Source organism: Bubalus kerabau, chromosome 5 (assembly GCF_029407905.1).
Source record: "Bubalus kerabau isolate K-KA32 ecotype Philippines breed swamp buffalo chromosome 5, PCC_UOA_SB_1v2, whole genome shotgun sequence".
Lineage (NCBI taxonomy): Eukaryota > Metazoa > Chordata > Mammalia > Artiodactyla > Bovidae > Bubalus > Bubalus kerabau.
Genome location: NC_073628.1, coordinates 105,126,453 through 105,142,882, shown reverse-complemented (window position 1 = coordinate 105,142,882; position 16,430 = coordinate 105,126,453). Strand labels below are relative to the sequence as shown.

The 16,430-nt window shown below is 57.8% G+C and overlaps 2 protein-coding genes across 4 annotated transcripts; one reads left to right on the top strand and one right to left on the bottom strand.

Moving 5' to 3' along the window:
- The first annotated feature begins 23 nt into the window (after positions 1-23).
- Positions 24-10,844, top strand: RER1 (retention in endoplasmic reticulum sorting receptor 1). 2 transcript variants are annotated; one of them, XM_055582485.1, is made up of 8 exons: positions 24-198; positions 3,559-3,640; positions 5,008-5,112; positions 6,741-6,840; positions 8,026-8,104; positions 9,311-9,446; positions 9,996-10,131; positions 10,249-10,844. In XM_055582485.1, the coding sequence occupies exons 2-7, from the start codon at positions 3,560-3,562 to the stop codon at positions 10,083-10,085; spliced, it is 591 nt and encodes a 196-aa protein (XP_055438460.1). In that variant the 5' UTR covers positions 24-198; position 3,559; the 3' UTR covers positions 10,086-10,131; positions 10,249-10,844. The 2 variants fall into 2 exon arrangements, with proteins under 2 accessions (XP_055438460.1, XP_055438462.1); XM_055582487.1 differs by lacking the exon at positions 24-198 and adding an exon at positions 275-638 and having other exon boundaries at positions 9,996-10,844.
- PEX10 (peroxisomal biogenesis factor 10) lies at positions 10,808-16,428 on the bottom strand. Of its 2 annotated transcripts, XM_055582483.1 has the most exons (6): positions 16,194-16,428; positions 15,218-15,298; positions 14,457-14,857; positions 13,129-13,304; positions 12,895-13,030; positions 11,956-12,155 (listed from the first exon to the last, which is right to left on the bottom strand). In XM_055582483.1, the coding sequence occupies exons 1-6, from the start codon at positions 16,303-16,305 to the stop codon at positions 12,087-12,089; spliced, it is 975 nt and encodes a 324-aa protein (XP_055438458.1). In that variant the 5' UTR covers positions 16,306-16,428; the 3' UTR covers positions 11,956-12,086. The 2 variants fall into 2 exon arrangements, with proteins under 2 accessions (XP_055438457.1, XP_055438458.1); XM_055582482.1 differs by lacking the exon at positions 13,129-13,304 and having other exon boundaries at positions 10,808-12,155.
- Between the last annotated feature and the right edge of the window lie 2 nt (positions 16,429-16,430).

The following is a 16,430-nucleotide window of genomic DNA, read 5'->3' as shown; positions in this document are numbered from 1 at the left end:
CGGAAGCGGAAATGGTTGGAGGCTCACGGCCCCGCCCCGGCGGCCATCTTGGAAGCCCGGGAGGCGGTGCCGCGCAGGACTGAGCGGAAGTGCTCGGTTGCCCCTTCGCGGACCGAGCGAAACGCCGGCGCGGCAGCCACCCGCGTCCTCCTTCCCGCGGCCCTCGGGAGACCGCGTTCGGCCGCAGTGGACCGCGAGGTGCTGGCGGGCGGGGCGGGGCTGGGGTCGGGCGGGTGCCGTGGTCCTGAGGGGCGCGCGTGAGACTGGGGCAGGGCCGGACCCCCGGGGTCGCCGCGGTGACCGGCTCCAGTTCCCTGGCAGCGCGTCCTGGGAGGGGTCGGCTGCCTGCCCGGGGCCGTGGGACCTCGGTGTCCTCGCCGATCCAGGGCGGCCTGCGGGACTTGAGTAGGAAGCGCTGCGGTGGACTTGGGTCGCTCGGGGTCGAGTTCTGGCCCTTCTGCACACCGAAGATCCCGAGCGATCGGGCTGAGCCGCCCGACGGCGCCCCGCGTGCTGTCCCACAGCTGCCTCCGGAAACCTGCCCCAGGCCCATAGGCCTGGGAGCGTCCCTGGGCGCCTGCTACTCGGTCGGATTGGTCTCATTCCCGGAGATGTGTAAGGTGGAGCTCTCCTCGTAGGTGAATATAGGGCCCCCAGGTCTTGGTGATGCAGGTGTGGTGGAGACGGGAAGGTGGTCGTGCCCAGGGAAAGGAGCCGGCCGTGAGCCCTGGCCGAGCACTCGGGTGGGTGAGGTCTGGAAGGGCTTTTCAGCGAAGAGAACAACATCGGAGGATGAAAGTGTGGGAAATTACCAGGCTCGGGACCCGGGAGAAAGGGGGCAGGGGATGAGGGGAGACATAGAGGGAACCAAACGGTGCCAGGCAGGACTGTCCTCTGTGTGGGATGCGTCTGCGTGGGGACAGCTCCACAGACAGGTGCAGTATGACTCTGGTACTCTGCACACAAACCTGCATAAGTGATACTCCCGGTCTTTGTCTGGAACAGTTTGATCTTGTTTTTTTCTTTGTTTCCTTTGTGGCTGAGCCTGAGGCAGTGACATCCGATGGAGAACTTAACCCACTGCTAGCTCTGTGCATGGCCTCATGGATAACGGAGCCGGCAGTGGAGGGACAAGGCTCCCCTTCCAGGAGCTTGCATTCTAGAAGGAGGAAATAGAGAAATGAGGCAGAAAGCAGTCAGAAGTGATTGTCCCACAAAATAGAACAGGATGGTGTGATCTGAGGGACAGGCGCCAGTTGGACAGTCATGGAGGGCCTCTTTGAGGAGGTGGCCTTGGAACTGCAGAGGACTGCAGACACCCCAGCTGTGTGACGGCCACCCTGATTGGAAACAAGTCTGAACAAGGCCAGCTTACTGCCTTCCTCCTGGGGGTGCCTCTGGTTAGAACCGGGCCCCACACTGGTTCTAACAAGGCTGGCTGCTGACTCCCCACCAAAGGCCTGGGGGGTGGTGCTGAGATGCTGTGGCCCTGTTTCACAGACTGGAGTGGGGAGGGCCACAGTGGCCTGCGAGTCACGCCATAGACAGGCCATTTGATCCAAAGTTCACCTTCTTAATGTTGATGGGAGTTCAGCCAAGGCGTGGAGTTATGTTAATGTATATGTCTTATGTCAGGTGACCTGAAGTTGGTCAACATGTCGTGGGAAGATCTTGCACACATTCAGTTAAGAGAACGAGACTTAGAAGCGGTTGTCTCTGTGTAGGGCCTGCTTTAGAGGAATAGCAGGTGTTTTTCTAATGTTAATTTTAATACCTCAATTCAAGTAAAGGCATTTAAATGGTAGACACTTTAGTCATAAAAAAGTAAAATAGGGAAAAATTTGTATGGAATCGTAGGATAAATGATGTTACTGATACAGCTTTCTTCTGGCCTGACTTTGGTCTAAATAGCGTGGCTGGCCTTCTCTAATTTAGCCCTTTTGAGAATAGGAAATTTTCCCCAGTTGTATATAAAGGCAAACTTCCCCAAAAGACAGGGCTAGGAGCTACAGTTCACCGTGGCTCCCAGGAAAGCAAAGGGCATTTCTGGGTCTCCTTGGCACTCTACCCCTCCACTGCTGGGTTCCAGGAAATGGTGTTACGGAATCAGAGTAGATGTTCTAGCACAGATGTGCTGGTGCTTGTGGGACTGCTCAGATTATCTGCATATCAAAGTTGTACTGTTGACCCTTGAACAGCATGGGTTTGTACTGCACGGGTCCACTCTCATGTGGATTTTTTTCATGAGAACAGTACCGCAGTACTGCACAATCTGTGATTGGTTGAACTGCAGGTCCAGAGACTGACTCTAAAGTTATACTTGGATCGTTGACTGCTGGGGCTGACGCCCCTGCGTTTGTTCAAGGACCCACTGCAATTGGTACTGTGTTCCATCTGGGATCTAGGATCATGTTGTGAGCCTGCTAACTAGCGGGTGCATTCAGGGAGGATGTGCAGATCCAGGCTCCAGCCTGGACGTGAAGAGGCCAAACAAGGGGGCGGCTCAGACTGTTGGACGCCTCAGGTGTCTGCCCAAATGGGAAGGGCTGCTGTGCCACCTTCCAGATGAGGAACGGTGGCTGCATGACCATACCACTCAGGGGCGGTGGACTCCATGTTGGAGTCCACTTCTGGTTCCCAGCCCTGCCATGGTGCCACAGGTGGGGAGGAAGCCACCCGTGGTACGGGGGCAGTGAGAGCTTGTCCCTAGCATCTTCACCAGCTTTGGACTGGCATGGCCTTCTGCCCTCTGCTTCCTTTTTGTTCTGCGGTTCAGGTGGGGGCCATGCTGGGCTGTAGGAGCCAAGGCCAGAGCTGCTCTTGACTTTGAGCAAGTGGCCTGGACTCTCTGAGGCTGATGTGCTGCTGTGGCATAGGGGTGATGGTGCCCACCCTTCTCTTGGCGATTTGGGCTCTCATGTGCTGAGTCCTCATGGAGTCGCACGGTCACATGAAGTAGTCAGGAGCAGATAGGGTTACCTCCATACACAGATAAGGAACTGGGACGCAGACAGACGGCTACTGGGAATCCTGGCCATGGAGTGGGGACCTGGTCTGGACAGGGCCTGGCACCGTGGGGAGCAGCCTGGACAGAGACCAGGTGGGGCCTAGAGAAGAGGGGCCACTTGGGAGCCTGTGGAGCGGCAGGAGGAGATGCTGGCAGTGGGCGAGTCTGGAGAGCCCTGGGGAGGTGGGCGTAGCCACCTGTGCTGCAGACTGGCCCCAGGGAATGTGTCCACAGGACTTTGCAGCCAGCGGGGCAGCCCTGGGACTGGTGGGAGGAGTGTGAGCAGGTGACAGGAGCGGAAATGAAAGTCCACCAGTGCTGCTTTGCATGTCACATGGCCTCCTGGCTCTCCACCAGAGCATGTCGCTGGCTTCTTTCTCTTTCCTGGATGACTCGTGTGGTAAAGACACAGGCCGGAAGCCTCCGTGTGTGTGAAATAGTGAATACTGGAAAAACCTGCTCAGTGGTGTTGATGGAAATAGGGCAGTGATTAGGTACTTGAATGCTGTTTATTTAGTATAAAAGTGTTTTGTGTTTTTCTTGGCTTACAGAATGTCTGAAGGTGACAGTGTGGGAGATTCTGTCCATGGGAAGCCGTCTGTGGTCTACAGATTTTTCACACGACTTGGACAGGTTGGTTTGGGGTTGCAGAGCTGTATACACATTTAAGGAGAAGGCAGTGGCACCCCACTCCAGTACTCTTGCCTGGAAAATCCCATGGACAGAGGAGCCTGGTAGGCTGCAGTCCATGGGGTCGCTAGGAGTCGGACACGACTAAACGACCTCACTTTCACTTTTCACGTTCATGCACTGGAGAAGGAGATGGCAACCCACTCCAGTGTTCTTGCCTGGAGAATCCCAGGGACGGCGGAGCCTGGTGGGCTGCCATCTATGGGGTCTCACAGAGTCGGACAGGACTGAAGCGACTTAGCAGCAGCATACACATTTAAATGAGACTTGACCCTGGGGCATTTCCCCATGGAGTGTAAGTGTCCTGGTAGCCCCCGTGGGGCGGGGGGGCAACTCCCTCAGTCTCACACTCACACTCAGAAGCATCTTGTCTTGAAGTAAGAAGCATCTTACTGTGAGGACGTTGGGTCTCCTGTGGTTCAGGCCACATACTTGTCTTCTGCGTTTTTTCAACAACTTTTAAAATGTGAAAAACCTTGATTCTTAGCAGACACGGTTGCCCTGCCTCTGCCCTCACTGTCCCCTTGCTTAGCCACCCACATCTACCCTTGTCCATGTCTTCTCAACCCCCTGCCCCCAGGTCTGCGCTCCATGGCAGGACCACCCCTCATGCCACAGCAAGGCCTATGAGCGTCTGTCTTGGAGGAAGAAGTCTGACTTGGTAGAGAATCGTACAGACTGACATAGGGCTCAGAACTAAAACTGTGTTAACTTTTAAAAGAAAAAAAAATAGCATCTGGAAAACTTGATAATTATTGAAGCCAGGTCATGGGCCTCTGTGGGCTCACATTCTCTCTTATGAATGACTAAAATTTTTCATAATTAGAACTTAAAAGTCGGAATTAATTTCAAATCAAAATGAGAATACAGACGTGTATATTAGTTAAATACTTACACAGATGTACACACGTACGTAGACATGTGTGAATCTAGGAATTTGGCCATTTGCTCTGCAGCTGTGTCCATTCCTCGCCCCCTGCCCCCCAACTGCTGGGTGGGCGGGACCAGCTCCAGGGTAAGTGGCTACGGGACAGGACCTGCCCCTGAGCCCCAGGTGCAGAGTGGTAACATTCCTCTGTCTCTGCTGTCCTCTCTGTCTCCCCACGATGGCCCCTCGGGCCGATGCTGTGGGGCCATCGGCTGTGAGAGAGATCTGTAATGTCTTTGGTTAAAGAACAAGTGCGTCTCCAGAACTGTCGCAAGTAACTTTTGGATTAATTGTAGTCACCGCTCGGCGCGAAGGTCAGCAGCAGGTGTGCTGTGCAGCGGGAACCCCAGGGCGGCCATAACACAGTCTGTGTCCCTCCTAGATCTACCAGTCCTGGCTGGACAAGTCTACGCCGCACACGGCCGTGAGATGGGTGGTGACGCTGGGCCTGAGCTTCATCTACATGATCCGCGTTTACCTGCTGCAGGTCGGTGGGGCGGGACCTGGCCTGCTGTGCAGGTGGGAGGGTTGTTTCTCCTTCTGTCTCTGGGGTAGAAGTGTCCTGGTCTGCTCAGGGGACCTCCTGGTGCCCCTTGGCTGGGCCTCCTGGGGGCTGGGGACAAACTCATCTTCTGGACTGGCTACCTCATTCCCTGGGTGCATGAGACAGGTTGGCATCTGAGGAGGACCAGGTGAGATGACTGAGGGCTCTCCCAGGGGCCGGGCGTCCTCCCTGAACCCTGCTGACTGCCTGGCTCCCAGGTGGCAGTCCCTGTGGACCCTGAGAGCAGGGAGGCTTAGGCCTCGTCTGGGGCTTTTTTCCCTGGGCAGGATAGCTGTTTCCTCCATGAGAGCAGACCCATCTTCCTGGGTGTCTCCCAGGTTAAGAAGGGTGGGTGTGAGGACAGGTACTTCACCCATTGGACACTGCCCTGCGTCCAGCCCTGGGGGAAACTCTCCCCTCAGCCGAGTGTAGAGACTCATCCTTGGTGGTGGTGCTTGTGCCTGTGTTTCCGGGAGGAAGCCTAACCCTGCTCAGTGCAGAGGTGGCAGGCCTGGAGCAGCTCTGCAGCAGGCACGGTTTGTGTTGGCAGTCTACAGTTAACGTTGTTTGCTGTGCTCGGGTTTAGGTGTTCTTAAGAAATTGGACCTTGGTCCAGTCTTCATGGAAAGAGTGACCTCGAAACCTTGAATTGGGGGATTAGGGCAGGATGGGGGTGTGTTTCGTACAGGCTAGTTTCCCAGGTTAGACTCACCAAGTCCATGCCTGATTTGACATCCCTCCAGCCTCAGCCCTGCCACCAGGAGCTGGGTAAACACTCAGATGTTAATTTTTCACATCTAGGATTTTGTTGTCTCACTTGAACATTTTTTAAGGTATCAGGACATCAAATGCCAGCATGACAGATCTCAACTGGTTTGTGTGAAAACGTTTGGGCTTTTAGAATTGGTCATGCAGCGCAGTTCTGGTTCTCATTGGATAAACTCACTCCTTTAAGAATGAGCTGAGGACTTCCCTGGCAGTCCAGTGGTTAGGACCTCCAGTGTGGGGCCCAGGTTCGATCCTTGGTCGGGGAACTAAGATGCCGTGTGCCATGCGACCAAGAAGCCCAGTGGCAGACGTACGCCCTCCTCTGTGTCTCCTGAGGAAGGTTTTTCTCCGTAATACTCTGACTCGTTGGTTTCCTGATTTTCTGGTTTTGGATTTCTTCTGGGCAGAGATTGTGAGCAGTCCTCGCACGGTGTGTGTGGTGCCAGCCACCTGCTGCAGGGAGCTGAACTCTCAGGTCTTGGGCTGGTTCGGGGCCCGTGTCCAGGTTGGGGGCTGCTGGCGAGGACAGACCTGTGACCTGGGTGTGCAGCCTGGGTGTGTGGCTTTGTGAAGCACCCTGTTTCTGCTATCTTCTGGGGCTCTGGTGGCTTCAGGTTTTGGGTGCATTTAACCGGACGCTGGCTTGTCCATGCTCAAGACCCACAATGCAGCCTGAGACTCACTGTCACTGTGGTCGCTCACTGCTCTTCTGTCACTTGTTCTGAGCTTGTGTCCACGTGGGTTCAGTCCAGACGAGGACTGGGTTCGGGGTGGCCTTACTAACCATGTCTCTTCTCTTCTAGGGTTGGTACATCGTGACCTATGCCTTGGGAATCTACCACCTGAATCTGTTCATAGCTTTCCTTTCTCCAAAAGTGGACCCTTCGTTAATGGAAGATTCAGGTACAGTGAAGTGTGCCTCCTTTGCTCTTTGGAGAGAGTTGTGATTTTATGTGCTTCACAGAACTTTTTTCTCCAGAAACATTTGAAATCTCAACTTTGGAGACTGTTCTTTAGGTGTTTAAAATGTACTTGGAACTTCTGTGATCCTGGCAAGTTTGTTTGTAGAAGGACTTGATAAACCCTGTCACAGTCACAGGAGGTGGGCGCTTCTTCCTTTCTGTGTTTGGCAGATGAGGAAACTGAGCCTTGGGGCTCTGGAGCCTGTTCAGGGGTGGGATGGAGGGGTAGGGTGGGGGTGAGCCGGGGCCTGCCTCCTGGGCAGCTGGCCTCGCCAAGGTCCCCTCTCGCAAAAGCAGGCATCCATACTGGTTGGCGTGGCTCACTGAGGCCACTGGCCCCGATGTCCCAGGACAGTGGGTTGAAGAGTTCTTGGTTCTGGCTGCTCCTGGCATACCTGGGCCAGATGGAGGCCTCAGTGCATGCCTGCCAGCCAGCTGGGGATGAGGCGGTGCATGACCAGATGCTGAGGCCTTCATTTGGGCCAACGCTGCCATGTTGGTAACACCCGCTGCAGCTCCTGCGGAGCCCATGGGATCCTGCTCGTTGTGGCAGAGACACTGTCCAGACTGCAGGTCGTGACTAGAACAGTGTGTTTTCTCTGTGGAGTACCTGATGGAAATATCAAAGGAAACAACCATTTCATTTACTGTTGCCATTTGGGGAATTAGAAAGCAAGAGGCATGTCTGTAGGCCTCAGTTTCTCCATGTGTCACTGGGGAGGGCACCTTCCTGGGTGGGGTGGGGTGGGATTCCTGGCTTGTGGCGGAGGGCAGCTGTCCCGAGCCCAGCACCCTCTCGAGCCAACACGGCTCCCGCCTCTGCCTGCTCGTGGCTGTGTGTGCTCATCTCTCCCCTTCCCTTCAGGTCTCATGTCGTCCGGTTGATGGGTTCCTGAAAATTGGCATGGGGTCAATTTTTTACACGATCTCTTGAAGTAGTCTTAACAAGAAATTCTCATACAAATCTAAAGCTGTGAATGTTTCTAAATCAGCCGAAATCCCCGTTTTGTAATTTGTTAAAGTCTGGGTTTCACGTGTCAGGGCTGTTGGTTCAAAGCCCTAGGGAGCTTAGAGCTGTAGGAAGGATGGGACTGCCTGCCTCACCCTGCTGACTCTGACCTTTCAGACGACGGCCCCTCATTACCCACCAAACAGAATGAGGAGTTCCGACCCTTCATCAGGAGGCTCCCAGAGTTTAAGTTCTGGTGAGTCCCTCATCCCCCGTGGTCCTGCCCCCGTGTTCCATCTCGCCCCACCCTTGTACCACCACCCGTGCTCCTCCCCGTGTGTTCCCCCTTTTTCTTCCACACGGTCCTTCTCACGTGCTCTTCTCTGTGCTCCCCCCGTCCTGTGCTCCTCCCCCCATGCTCCTCCCTCCCCGTGCTTGTTTCCACATGTGGCTCTGAGCTGGGCAGGTGTTTTGGTTCTGGTGAGCTGGCAGCCTAGACTCCTCAGAGAAACGCCAGCTCTAGTGTGTTTCCCTGTCTTGGACGTTGTCTCACCCAGAATGTGAGATATGCCTGCTGGGCATGGAGGGTCCTAGGGGCCTCCAGGGCCCACCCTGCTCTGGGTTGCAAAGTAACATCATTGTACCTTGAAGCCACAAAAAGGGGGCTGCTTCAGGGTGGAGGGTCCTGGGTAGGTGACTGACTCAGCCTCTGGGGGTACGCTGCTCTGCACTGAGGGGACTAGCTCCCTCCCAGCTTGGTTCTTGGATGACCTGAGCACAGGGCAGGTGTTGGTGTGAAGAGGGGTTGACTTGTCTGTAGGCCTCCTGGAGGTGGTCCCATGTGTGTGATGTAATGATGAGTGTGAGAGGGGGTGGAGATGACCCCGCTGGCTGGGGAAGTGGGAGGGTCTGTGAGTGTGTCCGTCCTGTCCTGTGTCTTTGGCGTCTTCACCCTGCCCTCCTGGTGCGGGTGCAGCCCCAGTTGGGTGTGAAGTGCTGGGCCCAGGGCTGCTAGGGGAGGGGTGGGAATCAGGCGAGGCCAGGTCCTGTCTGCGCTCTGGGGTAGCCTTTGCGCGCTAGAAAGGGAGAGCCAGGTGCTCTTGAAGTAGGGCTGTGACCCTGGAGTGCTTGGCCCTGAGCTGGAGGGCGGGTGGCCCTGAGGTCTAGTTGCACCTGTTTGACGGGTTGCTGCTTGGCCACTGGGGGACAGCCTGCCAGGCATGTGGGACTTGGGCTGGAGGCTTGGGACTGAGTTTCTAGACATGACCCTGCAGCACATGGCATCCCTGTCCAGCCACCAGCCTGAGCAGCACCAGCACCCCCACTGCTCATTTTACGCTTTGTGTCTGTGTCACATGTAGTACGTGACACATGCCACACGTAGCTCCCACCCCACTTCTGGAGGAGACCCCACCCCCCGGGGGTTGCCTCCTGTACTGACCACTGACCTCTCCTTCCGCAGGCACGCGGCAACCAAGGGCATCTTGGTGGCCATGGTGTGCACCTTCTTTGAGGCCTTCAACGTCCCAGTGTTTTGGCCCATCCTGGTGATGTACTTCATCATGCTGTTCTGTATCACCATGAAGAGGCAGATAAAGGTAAAGCTCAGGTGCTGCTGTGCCGTGAGACAGCATGCCTGGTATCAGGAGCTCTGAGCCAGGCTTCGGTCCGAGACACCGGGGCTGTGCAGTCTGGTGGGTGTGTGCGCTTGCCACTGGCATGAGCCACAGCTGCTGTGTCTGGTCCGTGTACAGGGCCAGGTCCTCAGCACAGCCTCAGGTCACACCCTCAGGTCTGGCACATCATCCAGGGGACAGTCAGGGCCCAGGATGCGTCATGTGATGCCACCATCACCCTAAGCCATACTTGGTGACAGGGCGGCTCCGCTTTGTCCTCTTCTCCCCCAATCCCAGGTCTCCAGCTTAGTAGTTCTAGTTTGTTCTGCACACAGGGTGGGGGTCACGAAACCTGTCCCCTACCCCTGGGGTTTCCAGCAGCTCAGCTAGCTCAGCCAGGCGGTAGGGGGACAGGGGTGTCTGAGGAGCCCTGGCTTCCCGCCTGCACGCAGCAAAGACGGGCTCAGAGCTGGAGGGGAGTTGGGCCATGGGGAGGCCATGCTGAGATGCTTCTGTCTGTCTGTCTCCCAGCACATGATCAAGTACCGGTACATCCCATTCACGCACGGCAAGAGAACATACAAGGGCAAAGAGGACGCGGGCAAGACATTCGCCAGCTAGACGGCCACCTGCCGCCTCACGGCGCCTTCTCTTCTCACATACAGTAGTTGAGTACAAGGGAGTTATTTTCTTTCTAAAAAGAAGCTTCGATTATTTGTAACTGAAGTATCAGGTTTTTGAAGAAACTGGCATTTAAACTGAATCGCATTGATTTATTTTCCAGCTGGTCAGGTGTGCAGACGCCGGACTTGTAGTGGAACGCAGGCTGGGGGACAGCCGGGCAGTCTGGGGAGGGTGGGTGGCCGGCCGGCCGGCTGGCGGTGGGGTCAAGCCCACAGAGGGATCTAGGACGCCCGGCTGCTGCCTCTGAGGACGCCTGCCACCCGCGTGGAGGATGCGCGCCCACCGGAGCAGCCGCTCCCTTAGCTGCGGGTTCCAATGCCAGTTTCCCAGTTCATCTCACGGGAGATGTGTCGAGTTGGCCTCTACCATGATGACTCAAAACTTTGTTCTTAACCACCATGATTGCTTTTGAGGGCCTGGAATTACAAATATATATTTTAATTGTTTTGAGATTATTTTGACACCTTTCTTTGATACGTCAGGAGTTGTTTCAAGTGTGTTCTCGGCAGCAGCCCCTTTCAGAGGCATCTGGCAGGAGGGCCAGTGCCATGGGCTTTAACACACGGCTTCTCACTTTCTACAGGGAAACAACTTTAACCTGCATGTCAGCTTTTTTGATGTGATAAAAACCAATACTCGTAAACATTTTACTAAGTGACTTTTTAATTCCAACTTTATTAAAGACAATGTCCCCGCTCTCGTGTAGTCTCTATCTAACCCACCACAGCTCCTGCACCACGAGGGCCCACGGGGCGCCCAGCCGCCTGGGAGGTGGTCACACTGCCACGCCGCTGACTCCTGGCTCCAAGCGCCATTTCCATCTATCTCGGTTTCGGACCTCAAGTGTTCCCCTCATGGCTTCTTTTTTGCCAGTTTTTGCAAATCTGAACTAAGCAGCTCTTGCTTTTAAGAGGCCACATGAAGATCTTTGTGTACCTGACCCGAATTTTAAACTTCACACGTAAATGATGTTCAGATCAGTACCTGTTACCAGGCTGTGGCAGCTGCAGCGCTTGTGCTCTCGACTTGCTCACACTGTTGTCCCAGTAAGTGCACTGATGTGAGACTTGACGGGAACTTGCAGCCACTGGTTGACAGTGTGAGGATGGGGTTTAGGACCCACGGAGCCTCCCCCTGTGCTCCTACCTGCCTGGAGCAGGGCCTGCGGTCACAGCCCGTCTGTGGGGCTGACCTCCGCCTCTTGAGGAGGGCCTTGGCCACCAAGTCATGTAGAGAAGAGGCCCTTCCACATGGGTGTGTGCACCCCTCACAGCGTCAGCACACCAGCACTTCTGTGGAATTGGTGCTGTAAGGATGCCTACGCCAAAATCCAGTCTGCAGGATTTAAGCAGATCTAAAACCTGAAGATAACAAAGGTGGCAGGAAGCAGGCTGGCCACAGTGGTGAGTGGTGATGGCAAGCTGGCCGGCCCGCTAGGTGCTCCACGTGGGAGGAGACCCCTCTTGTGGTGAGGCCGGAACACACACTGCCGTGTTTTAGAATGGGAAGCAGACTTGACCATTCACTAGAAGGCATGTGCCAGAGGTGTTACAGTTGATGACAGCTTCTGGCTTTCTGGGAACAGTTGTGCTCCCGCCCTCCAAAGCCAGCTCCAGTGACAAGGGTGAAGCCTGTGGGCCTTCTGGGCTGCAGGATTATCATGCTGGGAAAGCAAACTGCTGGTGCTCGGCTCCAGGTCAGTCAGGCCCCGCCCTATGAGTGACTGGTTTGGGGAAGGGAGGGGCATTCTGAGGGTGGACTGGCCACCCAGCAGGTCCCCACCCAGCCTGCCCTGCAGGCCTGCATTAGCCAGGTTCAAGTCCAGGTCCGGCGCCCATCCTCCTGACACCTGGCATGGTATCACACATGACAAAAGTTTTGAGACTTTCTTGATGTCTGTGCAGGAGAAGTCGACAAGACTGCTCTTCCAGCAAGGGGTCAGCGGTAGTGCCGCAGGTAGACCAGCTTCTGGGGGAGGAACTTCTCCCTGCAGAGGGGACACTCCGTCTGGGGAGGAGGGGGGACAGTCACAGGCTGCACCCAGCACAGCATCTCCAATAAAACAGGGATGTACCCATGTCTCTTAGAGCATTTTTTGAGACACTGCAGGCGGTCGGGGCGCATGGCAGGGACAGTGACCAGTGAGGGGATGGTCAGGCCACAGGTGATGTGGGATGGGGAGGGTGCTTGGCCATTGAAGGACCATGGCTACCCAGAGCCTCCCAGGAGTTCTGGGATGTGAACTTGAGTGTCCTGTCCCCACCCCTTGGGACTGGGTCCCTCCTGTGAGGGCACGTGCCCCACATGGGCTGTGTGGGAGGCAGTGCCTGTGTTCCTGGGGCCTCTGCAGGGCGGCCTGGACCCCGGGAGGAGGCTGCAGCACCCCCGCCCCTGGGGCCCTGTGGGCTGAGGAACCAGGCAAGCTGGGCCTCAGGCCCCCGGAAGAGATGGGGAGGTACACGGGGGCCCAGGGGCTGCCCCTGCCTGGAACCATTACAGGCCTACAAGCCAAGTCCCCTGCTCTGGCCCCCTGGCTTGCTGGACCCCACACTCCAAGGTCTCAAGGCTGAGCTCTGGCCCCAGGACTCTAGGGCCTGCCTTTCTGGGTCGGAGCTTCAGCTTCCACCAGCGCAGCGCCCTGACTCCAGACATTGCCCTGGGTCCAGCCTATCTGGAGGCTTCTAGAAGTACACCCCTACCCCAAATGACAGGTGGTTTTGGGGACAGGAACGCTCCAGGCGCCCACCTTGGTGTCGCTCCAGTGGGTTATACACTCCCAGCAGAACAGGTGGCCGCAGGGTGTGGCCGTCGAATGCCTGCGTTCCTCCAAGCACAGCGTGCACAGTGGGTTTCTGGAAACTGCTCTTTCCTCTGCATGGCTCCTGGTGGGAGTGGGTGGATGGGACACAACTCAGCCAGAGTCCTGCCGGGCACCTGGGGAGCCAGCCCCTGCCCCACACCGCCGCCCTGCCCCATGCACCTGCGGTGGGACAGGCTGCGCTGCAGCCTCCACTCCCTCCGGGCGCGCTGCCTCTGCTGGAAGCCGTAGAGCTGCAGGCCCGTGGCCAGCGCCAGGTGCAGCAGGGACACCAGCCCCAGCAGCTGGTAGCTGGCGCGAACCCGAGGGTCCTCGGCAAGCGGGCGGTGGACACGGAGCTGTCAGAGACCCGGGGGACAGTCAAATGTTCAGAGGGCACGAGGTATTGAGCAGCCCAAGGGCCCAGCCTTCGGGTGGGATTAAGCCAAGCCTGCCCTCTGGCTGCGGGGGCGGGCAGGAGTGCCTGGTGGGCCCAGCACTGAGCAAGGAGGGTGGCGATGGAGCCTGCAGGTTACTGGTTGCAAGCGAGGCATCGTGGGAAGGGGACTGCTAGGCACCCAAGCCTCACAGAAAAGGAACCAGCAAAGAGGCCTGAGCGGGGGAGCCCTGCGGACGGCAGGGGAGCCCTGCATGGCGGATCTGCTATTCAGCCCCATCTGGAAACAAGCTCCTGCTTGTATCAAGGCCCTGGGCTTACCAGGTGACTCTCTGCAGGCTGGGACTCCCAGCCACATCCTCCAGTGGAAAGCTACTTGCCCTCCACTGCTGTCTGCTTCCCTAGCTGGGAGCAGGGACTGTCAGGGTAGCCAGACCAGCCAGAGCCCAAGAGGTGGGGCCCTGGTGTCTGTGGAGGAAGAGCCCCCGTGGCTGCCCCGAGGCCCCGAGTGGGCTGCAGTAGCTCGACAGACACCTGACGCAGCGGGCAGTGTGAGGGCAGTGAGCGCTGGAGCTGGGAGGAGGGCGCAGAGGCACTGGACACCCCTGCCAGGGGAGGCCAGTGGTGGGGAAGAGCCTGGAGACCCTCGGGAGGCGGGGCCCAAGGGGAGGCCTTCTGGATGAACCTTGAAGCCAGGGCATCAGCTGAGACCCAGCAGGGTTGGAGTCCCTGTGGTGGGTGAAGACCATCAAACCTCCCCAGGTGGGAGGCCAGCAGGGATGCTGGTGGCAACGGGGTCCATGTGGTTGCTATCTGGTCACCCTCGGGGGATGTCCCCAAACCTGACCCTCTGTCAGGACGGCCTGGATGGGGTGGGCATAGGGCCCAGGAGCCCGGGTATACAGCAAGGTGGCCACAGGTGCTGGCAGTGGAAAAAAGACTCACCCCACCCTCCTCAGGGTTTTTGGAAACCAGACTTCCTCCGGTCTTTTAGTAAAACAGGACCCGACAAGACCCATGCTTCCAGTGGGGATTTCAGCTCCGGCCCTGTGACTGCTTGCGGGCATAGTCCCCGAAGAACAGCCTCCGCAGACCAGCCAGACCTGTTACTTACGTAGGTGATGCCTGTGAACCTCTTGGCCAGGTGGTAGAAGGCACCATGGATGTAGAACCAGGCCACGTGGAGACGTTGGAGGCACCCGAGGCCCTGCTTGAGTGCTGACACGGCCCGCAGGAGCACCCCCTGCTGCTGTTCCGTCAGGCCGGCCGTGCAGCGGTGCACCCAGCGCCTCACCCCTGACTGGCTGCTGGGGGCCAGGCTGCCCCGCAAGGGCCAGGCGCCATCGCTGGTGGCCTGCAGCTCGTGCTCCAGGTGGAGCAGGGCCTTATCCAGCAGGTAGGGCAGGACGGTGTGCAGCGCCACCAGGATCCCGCGTCGCAGCCTTGAGGGCACGTGGCGCTGTGACGGGCCCACCTGCACGACGCTGACGTATTCCTCCCCAAGGGTCTGGTAGCCTGCAGGGAGAGGGGCCTCTCAGCGATCTCCTCTACCGGGGCCCCACCTCCCCTCCAAAGGATGATCCTCACAGCCCACGCCCTGTGGTAGGGCGCAGTGCTGGGACCCCTCTCGGGCCACGGGTTCAGCTGCGGAGAAACAGTCCCAGACAGACGTGACAGGGAACCTCAGGGCTTCCAGAGGCCTGGCCTGGACTCAGGGCCTGGCCCCCACCTAGGGAGGGGTTTGGGCCCCTTCCTTCCCAGAGGCTGCATGCGGGCCAGTTGGGGGACACTGTGAAGCACCTCCAGAAAGCTCCCTTTGCAGGCAGCTCTCTCCTGTCCTCGGGGCCCCTCGGGAGGTCGCACTGTGGCCGCTACCTGCTAGTGTGGTGAGGCTGAAGTAGGCGAGATCCGACACCAGCTCTACCTCTCTCCTCCACTCCAGCCACTTCTTCGCACCTAAGAGGAGGAACTGTTATGTGTTATTCCTGAGGGGCTAGGGGCTGTGGGGCATGAGGATCAGAATGATCTTTGCTCCTGCTGCCCAGGCTCAGCCCTGTAGCCCCTGACTTGCCCCCTACACTCTGCTCGCTGCCTGGACTCTCGCGCTGTTCACTCTTTCCATTGACACCTGCCTCACCTGGGCCCTGAGTGTCCTGAGAACCTACCCACCTGCAGCCATGCCCCCTCCAGGATCCACCTAGGCATCTGCTCTGGAACCCAGGGAACCAAAAGGACAGGCAGTGTAATACAGTGACCAGCATCAAACCCGAGTTCCCACACTGCTGGCTGTGAGCTCAGGTGAGTTATATCTCTGGGATCCCCATTTTTCTGTCTCTGAGGAGGGTAATAGCAGCAGGTCCTCCAGGCAGGCATGTGTTAAAACGAGTTAATGTTCTGAAGCACGGAGAGCAGTGTCTGACATGGAGTAAGTGAATCTGTTAGCAAAATTAATACACGGGCCATTTGTTTTGATCCTGTCGTGTTACTCTCTTGCTCAAGGCCGGCCCATGGCCACCCGGCCCCAGTGTACAGTCCAGCTTCCCTTCAGCTGCTCCGAAGGAGCCCGCTGTCGGCTGGAATCTACCCCACGCTCTTGCCCCTACACTGGACTCCAACGCCCCTGCTCCACGGTAGCCTCGTGTCAGCAGAGCCGTGAACTCTTCCGCGCCTGGTGCCTGGCCTCCAACGCCGCCCTCTGCAGCAGGGGTCAAAGACCAGAGCACCTGCTCCTTCCTTCAGCTCAGGTCTCGGGGGGCGCACAGGGTCAGGCCGAGCCTGCAGAGGGCTGACCAGCGGGCCTGGGGCTCGTCTCCCCGCCTCGCGCCCCCACGGCCCCCGCAGCGGCCCTCACCTGCCAGGTTGTGTAGGGCGCCGCCCGCCGCGCTCCGCAGCCCGCCGCGGTAGTAGTCGTCCTTCTGCGCCGCGCGGACCACCTCCGGCGGGCTGGCGACCGCGGAAGCCATGGTCAAGGGTTGCAGGGCCGCGGGGATCTTGGGGACCAGGGGACGGGGAGGCGACGCAGGGACCCAGATAGCCACGCCCACGCGGCGGCGCCAGATGACAGAACTGGGCTCGGCGTGCGGCGCAG